General features: G+C 38.3%; 1 protein-coding gene across 1 annotated transcript in view; it reads right to left on the reverse strand.

Moving 5' to 3' along the window:
- Positions 1 to 6738: 6738 nt before the first annotated feature.
- LOC309829104 (uncharacterized protein) overlaps positions 6739 to 21756 on the reverse strand; it is a gene marked incomplete at its 5' end in the record, with an annotated part of 53137 nt that continues 38119 nt past the window's right edge. The window contains 9 exon segments of the mRNA XM_082664800.1: positions 6739 to 7228; positions 7385 to 7521; positions 8432 to 8519; positions 8813 to 9048; positions 9050 to 9181; positions 9460 to 9621; positions 9745 to 9863; positions 13350 to 13436; positions 19727 to 19843. Coding sequence (XP_082520926.1) covers positions 7387 to 7521; positions 8432 to 8519; positions 8813 to 9048; positions 9050 to 9181; positions 9460 to 9621; positions 9745 to 9863; positions 13350 to 13436; positions 19727 to 19843 — 1076 coding nt within the window. The 3' untranslated portion in view covers positions 6739 to 7228; positions 7385 to 7386.

Consider the following 21756-nt stretch of genomic DNA (forward strand, 5'->3'; position numbering starts at 1 on the left):
AAAAAAAAATTCACGTTAAAACTACTATAAGAAAGATGTTGTACTAGAGGCTGTGTGTATGCCTGGTAATGAATTGTTTGCACACAGAGTGATGAGAAGGGAGATCAGAGTGTATAGGCTGAAGGCAAGGATACAGAATACAAACAAAAATCCATCCTCAGTCAGCACATCTCTGGTCACATCTGTGCTCAAATGGGGAGGCCAGATGGCTGAAGCCTTTATGGAGGACACTGGTCACTTCTGCCCAAATGACCCAAATTGAAGAATTCAGAAATGATAAAGGTGAGCGCATACGAAGAGCAGAAGGGTAAGACTCTCTTGCCCTTGATTGGAACAATTCTAAGACCTAGTGTCTGAGAAGAGACCTCCTCCGTGAGGTTGAGTCAGACCTCGATGGCTGACCTACCCTTAGGTGGCCTTCCTGCTTTCTGATTCAGAGTTTACTCTGGTGGTGAAATAGCAACTAATGGAATGTGTGTGCAGAAGGACCAGCAGGTTGATGGGCACTTAGTTCTGGGGTGAGACTTGAGCTAATGGGGACCAGCAGATGAAACTTATAGCTTATGGTAAACGGTCTTTGATAGCAACCCAGCAGGATAAAATGATGAAGTGCTCAGTGCAACCTCAACAATGTATTTGAAGAACAACAGAAATATCAGTCTTGATTAACATTTATATCAATCTATACAGTGGAATTTTGGCCGCTGTAAAATTCTTGCCCCTAACGCAAATAGCATTTGAGGAAGCCATGTAAGCTTCCGGCCCTTCAATCTCTTCCCTGTGAGGAAATGGAAATAATTTCTTAATCCATAAGGTTGTGAAGATTTAATAAAATAGTTTATATTAACTTTTATAATATTTTGATAGCTAGTAGCTATTCCTGATCCAAGTAAAATACACTTTTAAGGGGCAGTTTAGCGTAGAAGTTTCAGGCACACACTCTTCAGTCAGACTGCCTGAGATTGAATCTCAGTTCTGCTACTCACTGCTGTGACCCTGGACAAGCAACTTAACCATTCTGCAACTTTTAGAAAATGTCCACTACTGTTATTACTCAAGAAAAATCAATTCCCTTTTCTTGAAAAACTCTGACTCAGAGAGGCTGCCGCAAATACTGGGCTGTACTGGAGATCAGCACGCACACACCCATTTGCACTATTGTCCTCACACCTCTGGGTTCATCTAGAGCCAAGGAACAGGATGAACAGTTCTCATGAAATCACAAATTCTACAATGGCTGTGCTGAAATAATGCCCTGTCAAATAATGTGCTGTCATATGCAACCAACACCCGATGTGTTGACAAATGAATAAATCAACACATGATGTGTTTCCAAGTGGGCTTACTTCCTCTCGCACGCTGTCATATGCACAAGGTACAACGTGGGCTTTTTTCACACACTGCTAAGCAATTCTCCAGTTCTCAATGGACACTGACCGGGCGTCTTACAATCTAAATTCTGACACTATCTACTTGGAGGTAGCATCAGATCCCACAGCTTAAGGGCTGAAACCCACAAGGCTGCCCCCACTTCAGATGCTCCTCATAAACCCAGGTTGTTACCTGTGCTTCTGACATATTGGCTGTAAATCAGAGGTTCCTACGATCCCCTCCTCTGGTTCAATTAATTTGCTGGAGTTGCTCACAGAACTCAGGAAGCCAATTATCTACTGGATTATTGGTTTATTACAAAGGACATTAATGGCTACAAAGGAACAGGCAGATGAAGAGATATATACGGTGAGGTCCAAAAGGGTCCCAAACACAAGAACTTCTTCCCTATGGGGTTGGGAGCCCAGCACATGAACATGCTCTGGTTCAACAACCCGAAAGCTCTCTGAACTCAACTCCTTTGAGCTTTTATGGAGGCGTCGTTATGTAAATATGATTGGTTAAAACATTGGCCGTTGGCAATTGATTCAACTTCCGGCCCCTCTCCTCTCCCCAAAGGTCACGGAAGTGCGACTGAAAATTCCACCCCCTAATCCAGATTGGATTCCCTTGGCAAGCAGCCCCCATCTTTTGGTACATTCCAAAAGTAACCACGTTAACATAACAAAAGATACCTCTCCACTTGGGACATTCCGAGGTTTTTAGGAGCTAGGAAGCTAGGGACAAAGACCAAATATAAAATTCTTATTATAAATCACAATATCACACAACACCCAATGTATAGTCATCTAGACCTACAAACCCATCAGTAAGCTCCCTCATGGACCTTTTAATACCCAGTATCGTCTCATATGGAGTTACCAACCCTTGTTGTACTGTGATTCAGGCCTGTATAACCCAATATATTGTCGTATGGACTCCCATCTAACCCACCACGACACTGACATGTGGACTTGCATGAATGAACTGCTATGTGCCCAGATCAACCCTTCACTCACAAAGGCAAAGTGGCACCATAATCCCATCCAATGTCTTCCCTCTCTCATAATCATCATTGCACCCATTTTTACCTCTTCTTCTTTATTGTCAAGCAATACAGGTGTGCCTCCTCTATTTAGGGAAGATTAGAGTCAAAAAACAAAACAAAACAACAACGGGATGGGGAAAACATTTTTGTATGTGTTCTGGATTTCAGAAAAGACAGCAGAAATCACTCTTAAAAACTTGATTGCAATAGGAAGAGTAAAATAGCCATCCTAAACTTTAGGAACTTTCACTGTGTAGTCTGTAACTTTAAAAAAAATAATACACCTAAAGGTAGAATCATTTTAATCAACTGATTCAATTTTAAGTCATCTTTCATTTTCAAGGTAAATGTTTTAATAATATATTTAATAATCAAGATCTTGCAGATGATGCAAGCGTATGGAGCCTTTAGGTTATACTGCCCAACAGGGAGAACTTAGAGGTTTCATTAGCACCAACTGGATTTTCTTTTTCTTTGGGGACATCAACATTATAGGGAACAAAGAGGGTTCATCAAACAAAAATGTATCTACTTTGGAGCTCCTTAATTTAGTTCAACATGTATAGTCAGCAGGCATTTTACTGAGAAAAAAAATGGACTCTTTTTCTTTTTTTCCCCCCTGGCTTCATTGAGATATAATTGACATTTAACATTGTATAAGTTTAAGGTACACATTGTGTTGATTAGAAACACTTATATTGCAAAATGATTACCACCACAGTGTTAGCTAACACCTCCATCACGTCACATAATTACCATTTCTTTTTTTGTGTTGAGAACTTTTAAGATTTAAAAGTTTAAGATTTAAAATGTTGCCCTCTTAGCAACATTCAAGTGTATAAGACAGTATTATTAACTATAATCACTATGCTGTACATTAGATCCCCAGAAGTTATCTGTCTTATAATTGCAAGTTTATACTCTTTGACAAACATCCTTTCCCCGCTATCCTCCACCCCCTAGTAACCCCCATTCTAATCTCTGTTTCTATGAGTTTGGCTTTCTCAGATTTCCCATATAAGTAATATGTATTTGTCTTTATCTGACTTATTTCACTTTGCATAATGCCTTCAAAGTCCATCCATGTGCAGAATGTCTTTCATTCTCATGGCTGAAACATATGTATATGTATGTGTGTGTGTGTGTGTGTGTGTGTGTGTGTATATATATATCTTCTTTATTCATTTACCATTGATGGGTTGCTTCCATATCTTGGCTATTGTGAATAATGCTGCAGTGAACATAGGAGTGTAGATATCTCTTTGAGATACTGTTTTCATTTCCTTCAGATGTATTCTCAGAACTGGGATTGCTGGATCATGAGGTAGTTCTATTTTTAATTTTTTGAGGACCCACCATACTGTTTTCCATAGTGACTGCACCAATCTACCTTCTCATCAACATTGTACGAGTCCCTTTTCTCCATATCCTTCTAAACACTTGTTATCTCTTGTCTTTTGGATAATGGCCATTCTAATAGGTATGAAATGATATCTCGTGGTTTTGATTTGCATTTCGCTGATGATGAATGATGTTGAGCACCTTTTCATGTACTTGTTGGCCGCTTGTATATCTTCTCTTGGAAAATGTCTATTCAGTTCTTCTGTTCATTTTTAAATCAGATTGGCTTTTTTTTGTTATTGAGTTGTATGAGTTCTTTATGTATTTTCAATATTAACCCCTTATCAAATATATGATTTTCAAATATTCTCTCCCATTAAGTAGGTTGCTTTTTCGTTTGTTGCTGGTTTCCTGGACTCCCTTTCTTAAAGAGAAAATTCATGTTTTTGATTTCATATTTTCTTTCTATATGTTCAAGGCAAACCTGTACCTGAATCCTTATTGTGTCTTCAAAGACCTTGCTCCATCTCTTCACCCTGTCCTTCCATATCTTCACTCCCGCTCCACTGTTTCTTCCCCAAAGCATCCCCTGGGCCAGTCCTTTTCCCACTTAGGTCACTCTTCCTTTCCCTCTATTCTCCTCTGGCTATATTCCCATCCCTTCCTGAAAATATTTTTCTTGCTTTCTCTACTCTCTCATTCTCATTCACTCACCAACAAACTGCAAAGTGACCTGCACACCCATATCTCTGCTAAATGTGTCATGAAAAAGCCACCAGTGAACTTCTAATCACAAGTTGACCATGTTCCTTTCCTGACCTCATCTAATTGAATTGCAGTGTACTTATTGCTGATCTGTCATCTTTCTTAAAGGCCATGTTCATGCGTTTCTATAAGCGTTGTGTCCTCCCATTGTTCCTCACATGTACAAGCCTGACTCTTTTGGCTCTGTTATGTGTGGGCATTTCTTATTCTGCCCACTCCTTGAATGTTGGCATTCTGTCTTTGGCTTGGTAGTTTTTCATTCACAGGCTCCTCCTGAGCATTAAATATTCATGTTTTTAGTACTGAACGTCTGTACTTTTATATCTTTGTCTTCATCCCAGGTCTTTTTACAAGTTTCAGATTTATGGTCTGGCTTTTTTTGGGCTTGCTGTTATGCATTGAACTGTGTCTCCCAAAAAGATGCGGAAGTCCTAACCCACAGTACCAAATGTCACCTCATTTGGAAATATGGTCTTTGCAGATGATCAAGTTAAGATGAAGTCATTAAGGTGGGCCCTAATCAAATATGACTTGTGTCTTTATAAAACAGGGAAATTCTGACACAGAGACAGATATGTAGAGAGGGAAGATGAGACGAAGACACAGAGAGAAAGCTACCTATAAACCAAAGAATGCCTGAGGCTACCAGCAGAGAGGCATGGGACAGATTCTCCCTCACAAACCTCAGAAGGAACCAACCCTGCTGGCATTTTGATTTTGGACTTCTCGAATTGTGAGACAATAAATTACTATTGCTTAAGCCACAAGCTCGTGGTATTTTGTTATGGCAGCCCATGAAACTAATACACACACCCACTTGTTTATCCCAGTATTACTGCTAACACATGTCCAAAGTTAACTCATTATCTTCCCTCTGAAAAGGACTCTTCCTGCATTCTCTGGCTTAGTTATTCAGACCACTCTCTATTCAGTATCTTAGGTTAGAGGCCCAGGACTCCTAACTCCTCTCTTCTCCTGCATCTATCTAACCAAATGCCATGATCTTTCACTTCTGCCTCCTAAATTACTCATATCTCTCTTCTTTCCATCCCAGCTCTTCCAGCCCTAGTCCAGTCCTCACCGCTGCTGTGTGGACCACTAACTAGTCTTCCTGATTCTGGAATTGGGCCAGAGTGTCCTATCTAGAGAGAAAATCTGCCCATGTCACTATTGCTTGTAGCTCCCCGACATGGCGAACAAGACCTCCATGTTCTGGTCACACCCACCTCCCTAACTTAATCTTCTGCCCTTCCCTAACTGACCATGTAGGCAAGTGATTCCCTTCAGAAATGGTTTTTTTTTTTCATGCTTTTGTACAAGTTGGGCTCCAGTGTGGAAAATTCTACCATAACACTCCTCTTTTAACATTTAGCTCAGGAATTACTTGCAGAAGGAGATCTCCCCTGTGCTCTTCAGCTTAGGATTGGAACCCCTCATCTGGTCTCCCGTAATGACCTGCATGTCCCCCTGCTATTGTACCTAAGACAATGCACTTGCCATGTATTATTATGTGTGTCTTCCACATCTGAATGGACAATAGTGACTGTGTCTAATTTACTCTAGTGTTCCAAGGGCCTAGATTCTAGACTATGCAAAATCTCAGTAATTGTTGTTGCTTATTCAAATTTGACCTTCTATATTCTTGCCCTAATTTTACACTCAGAACTAGCGTCCATCACATCACTTCTATACAAAATAACTTGATGGCTATAATCTCTATTCAACACAGTAGAGATCACCATGGGGAGCAACCTAGAACATAGTTTTGGCCCCTCTGAACATGCTATGACCCACTGACACCTACAAATTATAATTTAAAGAAATACTGAACCATTTCATGTTTTGAGCTTTATATATGACTTAACTACTGAAATTAGTTGGATCCTAGAAGGAGAAACATAAGAGACTCATACTGGGTAATTTGAGGAGTGTTAAATGAGACAATTTACACAGGATTGGGAAGGTGGGAAGGAAACCACAAGATAATTCTTGAGAATCCCAGAACTTGCAACATAAAGGCCAAAAAAGGTTTGATGGGACATGGGAAGAGAGAAATTACCAGACTATGTGGAGAGGGCTGTCTGCTAGGAGCTGTGAACTATACAGGAAGGATCAGCCAACTGCAGTCCCCACGAGGAGGAACTTTAGAGATAAATGCTCCCTATCCTCACTCTCCTGCCTCCACTGAAAATCCAGCAGGAGGCAGTGGACAAGAAAGTGTGGGATGCAAACCACTCAGGTCAGCCTCCTGGGGCCCGAGCAGGATGCAGGAGAGTGGAGCACACAAAGGGAGGAACACATGGACAATATCCAGCCCAACAAATACATAAATTAATATTCATTTTCACAAGTAGGAGGAATCATTGCCCTAGGGAGGTTACTGCCCTCGATTAAGAGTTTCAAAACATAGTTTCCTGTTTAGAGATTCAAAAACTGTGAATCTAGCCTGCTGGCTCCCATAGAGCAGCTCCTCTGAATTCATTGTTAACTCTATGAAGATGACATGTTCTTGGCTATCATTTTATTTGAATTTTCATTCATCTTATATTTTTCTCAAAATGAAATCTGAGTAAAATAAAGAACTGATCTCAGATTTGAAAAGAGCTACAGCAAAGAAAACTTTTTCTGTTGGTATTTTCATCACTGAAGGCTTCTCGTTTATGAAATAAGGTGCCTAATGATTTTCCATCCAAGGTGGGGTAACTAAGAAGGAAAAATGGCATAGAATTAAAAATTTAATACTCCACCATAAAATAAAAAAAATTGTAAATCAACTATTCTCCAATATAAAATAAAAATTAAAAAAAATTAAATAGTGCTTCTCTGGTTATAACCATAGATGAAATCATTTTTCTTTACCTTCATAAACGAGTGAGTTTCCTCTCTTTAGCCCGGTCTTGGACATCTGCTTTTCCAAATATAAGGTAGAGGATCAGTCCTAATGTGTTAATGGCAAATGACAAGGAGAAGACATTCCTCCACCCAAATTCAGGGTCCTGAGGAGACAAAACTTCAAGTAAATATTACCCCTTTCATCCCTTTTTCTATGAAACTCATTAATAGTTTAGAAGACAATGTTCACCAGTGGGTTTTCATGTAGAAATTCATTTCCTGAACACAGCTTAATAGTTTGATGGAAAGAATTTCAAAATGGATTCAGAATGTTCTTCATAAAATGGACTTAAGGACCGTTGCAATTAACCTCCAGAATTGTATTTGTCCCTATTATCAAAGTGCCGTACATTTTCTCTTTTGTGCGAATCATGACTATACATATGCTGATAATATTTCTTCTTCCAGTGCAAGAAGAATCTTGCAAGAAGAAGATTGAGGGCTTTGGAGCTAGACAGGTCTAAGTTAGGAGAATTCCAATTCTACACCCTCTTAGTGGAAAGACATGTTCTATCAGATTTTAATCATCAGGAAATGAGGACAATAATGTTTCATTTTCATAATTGGTGGGAGAATCAATAATTAAATGAGATTACTGCATATGAAATACCTGTAATAATACCTGCATGTATCAGGCACTTAAACATATTTGATTTTATCTCTTTGCTTTTGCATGGTTATGCAAATGAAAATTTCAAAGTGTTGCAGAAGACATGGCAAGTTGCATATATGCATGGAATCATCATCTTCTCACAGGACATCTATGTGGCTGTGTGATTTCAAAGACTGGATATTACCAGTGGATCACTAGTGAGTGCTCTGATTTCAGAATAAGTAAAGATTGAGGTCATGAAGGAAATCCTTTTATATTTTTCTTTGCCAAGTTGATCTTCATGACAAAGTTACCCACAATTTAATTTTATTATCCAAAATGTGAAAACTTTTTTTTATGCTATTACCTTTATGAATGGATTCAGCAGAGTGTTTTAAGAATCCTTAACAAGAAAACTTTACCTGACTGAGAAGAAATCCACTGACAGTGGGTGCCAGGATAGTAGATATCTGTGCTCCCCTCGAGGCTCCCATGAGAAAGCTGGAATGCCTGTGGGTGACAGGAATGTTCCAGGCTAGATCCATAGACACTTCAGCACTGCTTAGCATATGAATCTATCATATAGTAATTATGTCAAAAAGGACTCTCTCTGTGTATATTCAATGAAAGGTACTGAGACAAATCAACAACACCCTCCTCCCACATACTTGAAAAAATGGCCACAGGCTATCAGTGGTCCTTGCCCATGATTTATAATTTCACAAAGTTTGGGGCTCCCGGAAGGCTGCAGGCTAAATATTTTTCAGGAAATATAATAATGAGAGTGGAAATTATAGTCCTACCTTGGAGCAATATCTAAGGCATTGATATAGATCCCTGGCTGACTAAACAAGCTTAGTCCACAGGAGAGCGTCAGAAGGCTCACTGCTGTGATATAGCTGGAGGCAACGTATGGCAGAACCACAAGGGATGCTGAAGAGGGGAGACATCCTATGGAACGAGGAACAGATGAATTTACCAAGATACATCTTTGGCTGTTGTATGCCTTATGAATTATCAGAGCTTTTGGTCCTATTCTTAACTAGAACTGTGGCAATTTTCCTCACTGTAACAAGCCTAAAATTCTTGGTCAGAAGGAAATCTGCCAGGTAACCTCCCAGGATGCCAACGACCCAGGCAAAAATAAAAGGAAGGGCAGACAGGAAGCCACTCTGAGGGGAAAAACTTGAGTAAACCATCATAATAAAGGCTGTGAGATCACACCTTGTATTGATAAAGCACTAATAATCATACCGACAACTCTGAAATCATACTTTGCTAAGAAAATCAGCAGCCTCTTCCATCATACCCTCAGAAAAGCTACGCACATGACTGTTACGTTATCTCTTGGTAATAAAAGATAAATTTTTCTAGATGAGATGATTTGTGAAGGCAGAGTAATTCGAGAGTCATGCAAACAGGAGAAACGGGTGGAGGGAAATATACTCACATCTCTGATATCAACATTGAACACAGAGCTGATGTAAGTTGGTGTGTATACAACCATTATGTTAATTAACCATTGATGGCTGAAACAGCAAAAACACAAGGACCAGAGGGGTAGAGATCTGACCATAGCTTTGATGGGAAGAGGCTGCTTAGAAGAGCTGACCTGAAAACAAATTTACTGATTAGAATAGTAAGATCTGAGACATGCTCACAGGTTCTTAGTCACCCTGATAAATCCAGATGCTGATACAAGATCTCTGGAGAAGGTCAGAGTCTTTATGTGTACCTGTTGGGCCAAGGAGGATATGATGTATTCTTTTTCTGTGATGTTTATCCATGGGTGAGTGACAGGGTCATCATAAATCAAAACAAACCAGAGAAGGCAGGAGACACAGCCAACACCTCCTGCCAGCAGAGGTAAAATTGGTAAACTTCTGTGTGAATATTTTTTACATTGGGTTATTTTCTGGTGTGGTTCCTGGGAAAAGCTCTTGCTCTTAATATCTTCTTCCCATTTCTCAAAATACTCACATGAATATCACAGCTTTCTAGAACCCATTCCTTTAGATTTCTTGATTATTTGTGTACACAAAAATGGTACTACACTTGATATCTCAACCTTTTTAATACTAATAAAGGAAAACGATTTCTCTGCTCACAACCCTTCTGACATCAAATGTGTGGGGTTTTCACACTAAGAAATTCTCTAATTCTCTACAGACACCAACCTGACATCCTACAGTTTAGCTCAGTTCTGACACTATCTGGCCTTAGCACAGACCCTACAGAGTAAGGGCTCAGTCACACAGGCTGCCCCCTACCTCAGATACTAATTGCAAGTAGTGAGTCCTCAAATTACCCACACTTCTGTTCAACTTTACTACAAATTCAGAGGTTCCCACAACTCCCTCTTAGTCTGCTAATTTGCTGGAATAGCTCACAAAAGTCAGGGAAATATTCATTTATGTTTACTGGTTTATTATCAAAAATATGATAAAGGATACTGATGAACACCCAGATGAAGAGATACATAGGGTGAAGTCTGGATCGGTCCTGAGTGCAGGAGTTTCTGACCCTGTGGAGTTGGGGATATGCTACCGTCCCAGCACGTGGATGTGTTCACCAACCTGGAGGCTCTTAGAACCCCATAGTTTAGGGATTTTTATGGAGGCTGTATCATGTCGCCATAATTGATTATTAACACAATCTGATGCACCCTCTCCTCCTGGGAGGATGGAAGTTGGGGCTAAAAGTTCCAAGCTTCTAATCACCGCTTGATCTTTCTGGTGGCCTCTAGCCTGAAGCTATCCAGGAGGATACCAAGAGTCGCCTCATTAGACAAAAGATGTTCCTATAACTCAAGAAATTCCAAGGGATTTAGGAACTCTGCTTAGATGCTCCTATCATTCCCACCACTCACCACAAAATTACAAGAGTTTTAGCTCTGTGTCAGGAACTGGTGGCAGAAACCATATCTATATATTTCTTATTATGTCACAATTAGCCATTCTAATAGGTGTGCAGAGGTAGCTCATTGTTTTTATTTGCATTTCCCTAATGACTAAGGATGTTGAGTTGACCACCTTTTCACATACTTATTTTCCCTCTCCCTATCCTCTTTAGTGAGGTGTCTTTGCCCATTTTTAAATTGGGTTTTTGCTTTGTTATTGAGTTTTGAGAATTATTTACACACTCTGGATAAAAGTCCTTATTGTATATGTGTTTTGCAAGTATTTTCTTTGGTGTCATAGCTAAGAAATCTTTGCCTAAATAAAGAGCAAAGATTTTCTCATATGTTTTCTTTTAAAAGAATGATAATTTCAGATCTTACAATTACCTCCAACATTCGTTTTGAGTTTTTGTATAGAGTGCAAGATATGGATCAAAATTCTTTTTTTTTTTTTGAGCACCATCTGTTAAAAAGACTATCCTTTCTCCATTGAATTGTTTTTGCATCTTTGTCAAAAATCAGTTTATCATTAATGTGTAAGTCTATTTATGACTGTATTCTGTTTCAGTGATCTGTTTGTCTCTATGCCAATACCACAATGTCTTGATGACTGTAATCTTATAATATACCTTGACATCAGGCTGTGTTAGTCTTACAACTTTGTCATTAATTTCCAAAATTGGCTATTCTAGGATCTTTTTATTTTCATGATAATTTAGTTTTCAGTGCATGTTTCACATCTCTTGTCAAATTTAGCACTGTTATCTATTTTTTGATGCTATTGAAAATGGTACTGTTCTCTTTAATTTAAATTTCTGATTCTTTCAACTTTTGTATGTCTAAAAATGTCCTTATTTTGCCTTTGTTTTTGAAAAGTTGTTTTTGTCTCTAGAATTCTATGTTAACAGATTTATTTTCTTTTTTCTTGCAGTATTTGAAAGATGTTGTTCCACTGCCTTCTTGCTTTTATTGCTTCTGATGGGAAAGCTGCAGTCATCGTATCTTTGTTCTTCTCTCTCTAATTTTAAACTTTGGCTGCTTTTAAGATTTCATCTTTATCACTGGTTTTGAGCCATTTTATTAGGTATAACTCGGTACAGGTTTCTTCATATTTCCTGTGCTTGAGACTCATTGACTTTTTTGGATCTGTGAGTTTACAGTTTCCAACAAACTTGGAAAACTTTCAGCCATCATTTCTTCAAAGGTTTCTTTCTGCTCCCCCAACCCACTCCTCTCCTTTGGATACTACACACCTTACTTATGTTCTCATTTTATTATTACTTTTTTCTCTGTGTAGGTCATTCTGGATGGTTTCTATTGCTACTTTTAATGTCATTAATCTTTCCTTCTGTTGTATCATCTGTCATTAATTCAATCCTTATATTGTAGTTTTTATCTCTAGAAGTTTGACTTAGGGTCTTTAAAAATATATTTTGCATGTCTCTACTTAAATTTTGAACAAATAAAGTTATAGTTATAGTAACTATCCTTGTGTGCTAATTCTAACATTTGTGTCAGTTCTGGGCTGGTTTTGATTGATTGATTATTCTCCCTATTATGGATTGTGTTTTCCTGCCTTTGTCCATACCTGGTAACCTATGCCTTGAGCCAGACATCACGAATTATATCTTGTTGGGTGCTGAATATTTTTGTATTCCTATAAGTATTTTTGAGCTTTGTTTGGGGTACAGTTAAATTACATGGAAACACTGACCCTTTGGGTCTGGTCATCATCATTTGTTAGAGGGATGCACAATAGTGTGTCCTCTAGAGCTAATTATTTCTCACTATTGAGGAAAGACATTTATTAGGATTCTGCCCAATGGCCCAAGAATTATACAGTTTTTCATTCTGTCTTGTGGAAACACGCACTATCCCTGATTCTCTATAAGTACTGGGCACTATTCTTTAAATTTTGCCAATGATTTCCGGCACACACACACCCCCGCCCCCCACCGGCCTCAGATGATGTCTCCACACAGGTATTCTAATCAGTGCTCTGGTGAGTATCAAGGGGGACTCTGCAGATAGCCAGGGTTTTCTCTGTGTGCAGTTGTCTCCTGTTAGGCACTCTTTCCTGTGAGCTCTACCTGCCTTACTTTCTCAGGGCTCTTACCTCCATCTCCTCAACTCTGATACTTCTGTCTCTCACAAACCACCCCTCTGCAAGTCTGTCCCCTACTGCCTGCTAGGGCAGCAGATTCTGCCAAATCACTTGGTGTTAATAATGCATCATGGCAGGTTAACAGCATCATAGGCAGGAGGACTTCCAAATCCTTTGATGGTACAAGTTAATTCTTCCTTACTATTATATTAAGACATTTTCTTTTACTAGGATCTTTCTGTCTCGATTCATTTCCTCCAGAAAAGTACACACAGATAGATACTCAGAAGAATCTCCCTGAATATGAAAACCTAGGAGTGGGGAGACAGCAGCTTACCAAAGATATAGAAGACAAAAGGCCACCCAAGGGCTTGACTGATGATGCCACCCAGGAAGATGGCAATGCAGCTTCCCAGCATCATTCCTGCAAAGAGAGAATAAGCTGTGGGGCTCTGGACTGCCACCTGATAGATGCCTACAGAATGACAGATGACATGTTACAGAGCAGTATCACCATAAAGAGATAAGCATAGTAGAATATATGGACTTCAAACTTGTGATTGAGTTCATATGTTCTCCTGAGGACCCATTTTTCTGGCAGTTCCCTAGTAACATTGCAGATGACAACCATGCTTCCTTTTATGTTATTTTAATTTTTAATTACACAATTCATATAACATATGCTATTGTAAAAGTAAATTACTGCAAAGAACCAAGGTTCCCCTCACGTGCCCCCCAATCCATCCCCACTCGAATGTTAACCAACAGCTACAATTTATTATATGATGTATAATCGCATACAGTTTCCTCTCTGCACACATACATAATGTATATCTATACATACATGCATCTCTTGGTAAATGCATTTATGTAATATGTAGACAGAAAGTTAGATAGATTTGTCTATTAATGTGCAAATAGCACTGTTTTAATTTCCATGGCTTTACCGAGTATTCTCATATATAGTGAGGCACATATCCCTTTTACAACTTCTTCAGAACTAGACTATCATATTTTTTAAAATTTTCCAGATGAACATTAACATCAACTTGTCAACTTTTTTATATATGTATGTGAGTTATTATTAATTTTAAATAAGCAGGACCATAATGTACCTATTGTCCTGTGACATTTATTTTTTATTTAACAATTGGGCTTGTAAATATTTCCATGTCACTGCAGATGCTACCTAGTTGTTACTTATGAACATAAACTTAATTATCACTTCTGAACTTAAACATAATTTATTTCTGTACAGTAAAATAACAGAAGTAGGCTTGCTAAACCAAAGACTGCATTTTTTGACAGAACAGCTGAAGTATGCTGCTAAAAGGCCATACTAAATTAAACTGCCAACAAAGATTGTTTTCCTCATCTCTTGACAACATTGGACATCCTCAAAGCTCCTAGTTTTCCAAATATGAATGCAAAACAGTATATAAGTTTTTCTTTTTATAGTGCAGTTGAACATTTTTTTCATTTTTATTTCTTTTGTGAACTGTTCATAATCTTTTTTTTTTTTGTTTCTTTCACTTGTTTAACTTTGTCTCAATTTATAGAACCTTTATGTGTTGTGAATAATAACCCTCTGTCTGTCATGCTGGCTGCAATTCTATTCTCCCGATTTAAACTTTGTTTATGGTGTCTTTTGTAACCTAGCAGTTGTGAGTTTTCATGGGGTCAGATCTGTAAGTTTCCTCTGTAATGACTTCTAGATTTACTCCTTTGCTTAGAAGGGCTTTCCTGATCTCACAGTTAAAAAAAAAAAATCAGACCAGGGCTTGGACCCGTGTCCCCTGCATTGGCAGGTGGATTCTTAACCACTGTGCCACCAGGGAAGTCTCAGCAACTGTTTTTTATAGCAGTGTGTTCTTTTAAAATGAATATCATCTACACATATTCCCGTGGATCTCTCTGATGTTATTTGTTAATTATTTAAAATCTGCTTTCAATTCCTTTTTCATTGGGGTTAGTTCTTGCAGTTTTTGAGTTTGGTTTCTCTCTTTCATGCCCTTGATTTCCTTCAAATGTTTGACAATTTGGAAAAGCCAATCCGTTTTTTTTTTTTTTTTTTGCGGTACACGGGCCTCTCACTGCTGTGGTCTCTCCCATTGCGGAGCACAGGCTCCGGACGCCCAGCCTCAGCGTCCATGGCTCATGGGCCCAGCCGCTCCGCGGCATGTGGGATCTTCCCAGACCGGGGCACGAACCTGTGTCCCTTGCCTCGGCAGGCGGACTCTCAACCGCTGCGCCACCAGGGAAGCCTAGCCAATCCTTATTTATATTTGAGGGTATCCCTTAGTCAGCTCTGATAACCAAAGTGAGTTTCCTTAGTCCAAACTGGGGCCTCCATTCCCCTATCAGTGGATATGAGCTCAGATGACAAAGACTAATCGTCCAGGGTTGTGAAGGGCTCTAGAGAGGCATAAGGTCAGGCAGGGTGTGTATGTGTGTGCACGTGACTCGTTTTCTGGCCTTGAAGAATCCCTGGCTCTCCTACCCTTCTCTCCTTACCCAGCACCCATACTTTGGCAATTTCCAGTTGGTTAGCCCTACTCTTTCCATTTTTCATTTTGACTCAATGTAACTGAAGCTTTCTTCCTCCAGAATATTCATTCCAAGTACACTGTCCAGACAGATCATTATCAGAAAGCAGTTCTCAGGACAACTGAGAGCAATTCCAAAGAAAATTAAGTTGGATTCATGCCTCACACTGAACACTAGTATAAACTCCAATATGTCAAAAATTTAAATATAAAATATGAAACCATACATATTCATTAAAAGCCAGGTTGGATGCTTTTGTAACATTTCTAACTATGACTCAAACCCAGAAACCATAAAAGAAAAGAATGATCAATTTGACTACATAAAAATGTATTTTTAAAAAATGGCAAAAAGCATTATAAGCAAAGTCAAATCACACATGACAACTTGGGGAAAATAACTAAAAGTCATGTCACAAAGGACATGAAGACTTTTTGGGGACTTATTTGGGTCAAAGGCAGGAAGACTTTTTGGGGACTTATTTGGGTCAAAGGCAGGAAGACTTTTTGGGGAATTATTTGGGTCATCAAATGAGTCAACAGGCAGCCCCTCAGTGGAGCTGTTAAACTGGGACTGATGGTTTGTGCTGTTGGCCATGGTTACCATGGTGATGTTCATGATAATATTTTGTGCCATTATTATGAAGTTGCAGAGACGTGTGATGAAGGCTATTCCATAGCGAGTGGAACATAAGCTTGGAGCTAGAAATATTATGACATTATATTAGGGCTTTCTTTATTGAACCATCATTTATTTTTCACAGGTTATAATACAGAAAGGCATCACCTGATGATTTAAGTGGCGCTTCTATCGGCTTTGGGAAAGAAAGATTCCAAAAGCAGAAAATGACTGAGTTGAGTCAAAGCGTGTTTTATACCACAGCTTTGTAGACCCTGACTTGCTCTGGGGTGTTCTGTTCTTCCTGCAATTTTGTCTCTCCCATCCCTAGGTTACTGTATTCTATGGTTGATGAAATTACTCATATTTAAATATATATAGATATGGATATATAGAATATATATAGTAAAAGTAAATATATACGTATAAATGAAATATGTATAGTATACATATTTAAATTATATAATTTATATTATATGTACTATATTATATACATATATAATGTAAATTTTAAACATTGAAGGAGTTGTTCATTGGTATAGATTTCTTATTCTTCTCATATGTCTCAGTCAGTGAGGGCAAACTTTCATTTAAATTTTGAAATTAAACCTCTAGAAAGATTTTCTCATTAGAGAAAAATTGACACTGACAAACTATGAAAAAATATAGTGAAAGTGAAAAAATAACAGAAAAAGAAATGAGCACAAAATTAAAATAATCTGTTTTTGTACTTCCAGGAAAGACGGCTATTGCCAGGAAGAAACTATTGCAACAATCCAGAAAAGAAGTGAAGAACCGTGAACTAGGGTGGTAGCAGTAGAGGAACTAAGATGTGATAAGATCCCAGATAGATTGCAGTAGGGGAATAACTGAATCTTGGTTTCAATTTTACAGATGCGTGAGGGAAGGGCATTAGAGAGGTTCTTGTTCTAAACAGCTGGAAGAATGGAGTTGTTGTTCAATGAGGAAGAGAGTTCTGCAGAAAAAGCAGGTTTGGGGGCAGTGGGATGATAAAGAGCTTATTATTGGACAGTTAAGACAAAGATGCCTTTTAAGAACACAAGAGATGTTGAGAATATTGTTGCATATAAAACTCTAAAGTTTAGAATAGAGGCTGAGGCAAAACGTTGGGAGTTAATAACATTCAAGATGATACTTGAAGCCATGGTATTTAGGAAATGAGAATAAATAGGGAAGATAACCAAGGACTGACTCTAGGGCTCTCCAATGCTTAGAGGTTGGATAAATGGGAAGAAACTGTCAATGGAAACTGGGAAGAAAACCAGGAAAGTGTGGTGTCCTGGAAGTCAAGGGGAAAAGGGCTACAGAGAGGAGGGAGTCAGTAGGTGTGTCAGATGTTTCTGATAGGTTATGTAACATGATGACTGAGAATTAACTCATTTAATCCTCACAATAATCCTATGAAGCAGCTACTACTACTACTCCAATTTTACAGGTGCAGAGAGGTCAGCTAATAGTATAGCTCAAGTGTCTATGCTCTTAAACACTGCATGTGTACAGTGGCTTTTATTTTGTCCCAGATGATTCCATGAGAATACCTTTGCCACAATCCGAGTGCACTCATCTGTGGGGTTTGTATGGCTCTATGGTGTAGGAGAGGAGAACAACACCATGCATCATCAAGAAGTCTTCAAAGCTTCAAGAAAAGAGGTGCCTTGAGGTTTACAAAAGAGCCTTTCCCTCAAGACCATACTCTCTTCTTAAGTAGAACACAGATCTTTGCAGTGAATGTAGTGGGGAGGGAAGAATTTGGAAGAAACTTGTAAGTGTACTGTAATTAGAGCGAGGAGCTAAAAAATAATATCTTTGTAAAGGTTTTCCTTTCTTTTTTGGAGCTGGGTGATGACTTCCTATGTCAATCAAATCAACTAATAATTTATCAGTTCTTTGGCCTCTGATCTCCCCAGCTTGCTTTGGGATCCTAGAGGCCAAAGGCTACAGAAAGCAAGTATCAGCAAACCAGGAGACTAATGGCTCACAAATGGGTGGGGTGAACACCTGCCTCATGAGATCGCTGAAAGATCCACTAGAGACTGTATTTAAAAGGCTTAGTCTGGTGCTTGCTGCATATTAAGCGTTCCCTACAGGCTACTACATGTGTTCTTAAAAGTTATTTGTTTCCCGTGTCTAGTTCAAATATATGAAAAATAATGTTGGTACAACATCTCATGTCTTAAAATTTAAAAGCTCAGTATATAATACAATAATACTGCATTTTGTCAAATTGAAGTTGTCATTGATTTAAGATGCATCATTTTTTGCTCAACTAAAAATCAATTGATCAACTAATCAACAAATCAAACTTAATAGATCCAAAACTAAACTCCCCCTCCCAATCTTGCTCCACCCAAATTCCTTCCCAACTCAGGTGATAGAAATTCCATCCTTCCAAACACTTTGCAATTTATCCTTGATTTCTTTCTTTCACAGTCTACATCCAGTCTATCTAGAACATACTGCTTTCTTTACACTCAAAATGTATGTAGAATTCAACCACTTCTCACCAGGGCCACTGCTATCTTTTTGTTTAAAGCCTCTTCCATGTGGTTCTAGCTACCAACATCTCTTGCCTAGATTTTTGCAATAGCCTTCAACTTGACTTCCTGCTTCCAGTCTACTCTCATTACAGCATTTGGAGTGCTCTAGTCATACCATAAATTTGATCACGCCATTTTCTGCTCAAAATTCTCTATGTGGCCACACTATTTTTCAGATTAAAAACTAAGGTCTCTTTAGTGACCAATGGAAATGAAGTATTTATAACCATTGCTTAAAATTTTTTTCTTAGGAAAAAGCCCTGAGGAAGTAATAATTCCAACTGCAGACAAGTGTTATGTTACAGGATATCATGAGATATATAGATAGATAGATAGATATGTTATATCTATATAACTATATCTATCAATTAATCTATCTGTATGATAGGTAAGCAAAAACCCCCAAAACTCCACAACTTAAATATCCAACCACAGGGATTTTTCAGGTAAATAATACTTTATCTATTGGATATATTGGAATAATAATATGTATCCTTTAAGAATAATGATTGCATTATAAAGCAAATTGAAAAGTATGTGTGGTCCAAAACATACAACATAATATATACAGCACCGAACTATATAAAATATACATGTAAACGAAGGCAATAAAAACAAATTACAGTGGTTACATTAAGCTTAGTAACATCTTTTTTCATATCTTGATTTTTTGAGGTTTCTGTAAATAATTTTTTATACTTTACTTAAGCAATACAATTATGCTTACAATATTACATGCAATAACAAGCAGAATACACAATACTATGTGTAGACGATTTGGTAGCATTTATCAAGAACGCAAGTGCATATGGACTAAGATTAGGAGGTAATCATCAAAAATAAAATACTTTTTTAGAAATGTACATTAATAGCACTTGATTTTTAAAAAACAATTAAACACCTTAAAAGACATGAATTCATTTCTTTGTATTACGATATTGTAAAAATCCACCATAAAATCCTAAAACCACATAGTGAAGGTTGAGTTTACCTTTCCCAGGACTGAGCTTCTCATCCCCTTGTACATCTTGGGAGTACTTCCCTGCCGTGGGACTCAATTCTGTCATGGTGGCCGTTGCGTTCTTCTCTCCTGATGACTGTTTTTCACCTACAGGGTGATATGTTATCCAAGGTGTCAGCCACGAGAAATGAGACTTCTTTGAAACATTTAAAAAGTGGGCAACAGGCAAACAGAAGCTGTGCCGTTCCATCTGGATGGGGTATAAGGAGGATCATTACCTAGTCCTGGCTCAATACAACAGGTGTACCGTGCCTAAGGCGTGGAACCATTTATTATGTAGGATCTGGAGTACTCACTGTGTGCCAATTTGAGAGCGCTGGATTTGGAGCTAGGCATTTCTAAGTTGAAATCCAGGCTTGTGATTTACCTAATGTGCTGAGTGCTACCAGGAACAAATTTGTGTGTTTCAGTTTCCCATCTGCTCTTAATAAGAACAATGACAACAACAGCGCGGCAGCAGCACCTTCATCAAGGACTGTAAGGATTCAATAGACTGCACGTGCCGGGCGCTCAGCAAGTGGTTGCTATGTGGTTTATTGCCATCGTTGTTGGAGCTACTACAGATGTGGGTCACCGCGGAGCTGTCTCCTTCTGGCATCCACTACTGCACCTGAGAACCTGGCTTCTGGTACTCCTGATGACTCCCACACTGCTTCCCCGTTTGACCCACTGTGAGTGTCGCTAACATGTGTCATCGATAATTGGAGACCAAATTTGTATAATGAGATGATACAAGTTTTAATTGGATAAATTTGACATGTAATGTGTAAATTTAAGATGTACATCTCGTGTTACTTTGATACATTTATATATTGTAAAACGGTTGCCGTTGTGATGATATTTATCACATTATATACTTAGTACAATATTATTACCTATGTTCAATAAACTGTACATTAAATCTCTATGGCTATTTTAGTACTTGGTACAAATTTGTACCCTTAAATACCATCAATGTTACTCCCTACCCTCCATCCCCTGGTAACCACTGTTTTACTCTCTGTGTTTTTTTTACATGTTTCATTTTAAAGATTCCACGTATAAGTGATATCATGCTGTATTAGTCTGTCTCTGTCTGGCTTATCTGATTCAGCATAATGTGTTCAGTATCCATCCATGCTGTTGCAAAAGGCAGGATATCCTTTTTTCTCATAGCTGAATAATATGCCATTGTGTATATATACAGGATGATACAATTCTAACCCTGATCATTTTTGGCCACAAGTTGATGATAGGTCTACAGTGTTATAAAAAAAACTAACACCGAGATCTTGACCTTTCTGCTTATAAGAGAAGTAAAACATCTTTCCTACATACAATATTAAGATCTTTAATACCCCAGGGGATTCTTGTATGGTACTGTGTGTAGAATTACAATATTTGTGCTATGTTTAGTGCTCAATTTATTAATGTTAAACCTCTTAAAGGAAAAGTTTCAAAACATGTAACTATTTATGCCACTAATAAATCAAAGTTGTTGGTTCAATAAATAATATCCTCTTAAACATTTAAACACTGGCACTTAACTAGACTCGGTCTAAAACCAGTGTTGCAAACTAAGGCATGGCTTCTTAGCATTTATAAAAATTAAAAGTTTCATTAGTGCAGTAAAAGTTTCATTACTGCACATGCCATAGGCTGCCCCCTTAGGATATAAAGTTAGACCCTCTCTGGTGGCACACGGCCAGCAATGTTGCTTCTCTGTCTCACTTTGTGAGAGTGTGGGCTTACCAGGGTTGATTGGTCTTTCCTATTCCTGACCCCACTTTCCCTCAACTGCTTGCCCTACTTTCAGGACCCAAATCCAACCATCCTTTGTATAAACGAACCTTGTAGGAAGACATATGTCCTTTAAAAAATGGGCAAACTTCTGTCTATTCCCCTCTACATATTGAAATTTTACTTTTAAAATATCCCTAATAATGCTATCCTTCTTTGTGTTATAACTATTATATGAGCATTTCTTACATTAATACCTTCTTTTTAGAGAGTTATTATGG

The sequence above is a fragment of the Grampus griseus genome (genome assembly GCF_964374135.1).
Source record: "Grampus griseus genome assembly, chromosome: 10".
Classification (NCBI taxonomy): Eukaryota; Metazoa; Chordata; class Mammalia; order Artiodactyla; family Delphinidae; genus Grampus; species Grampus griseus.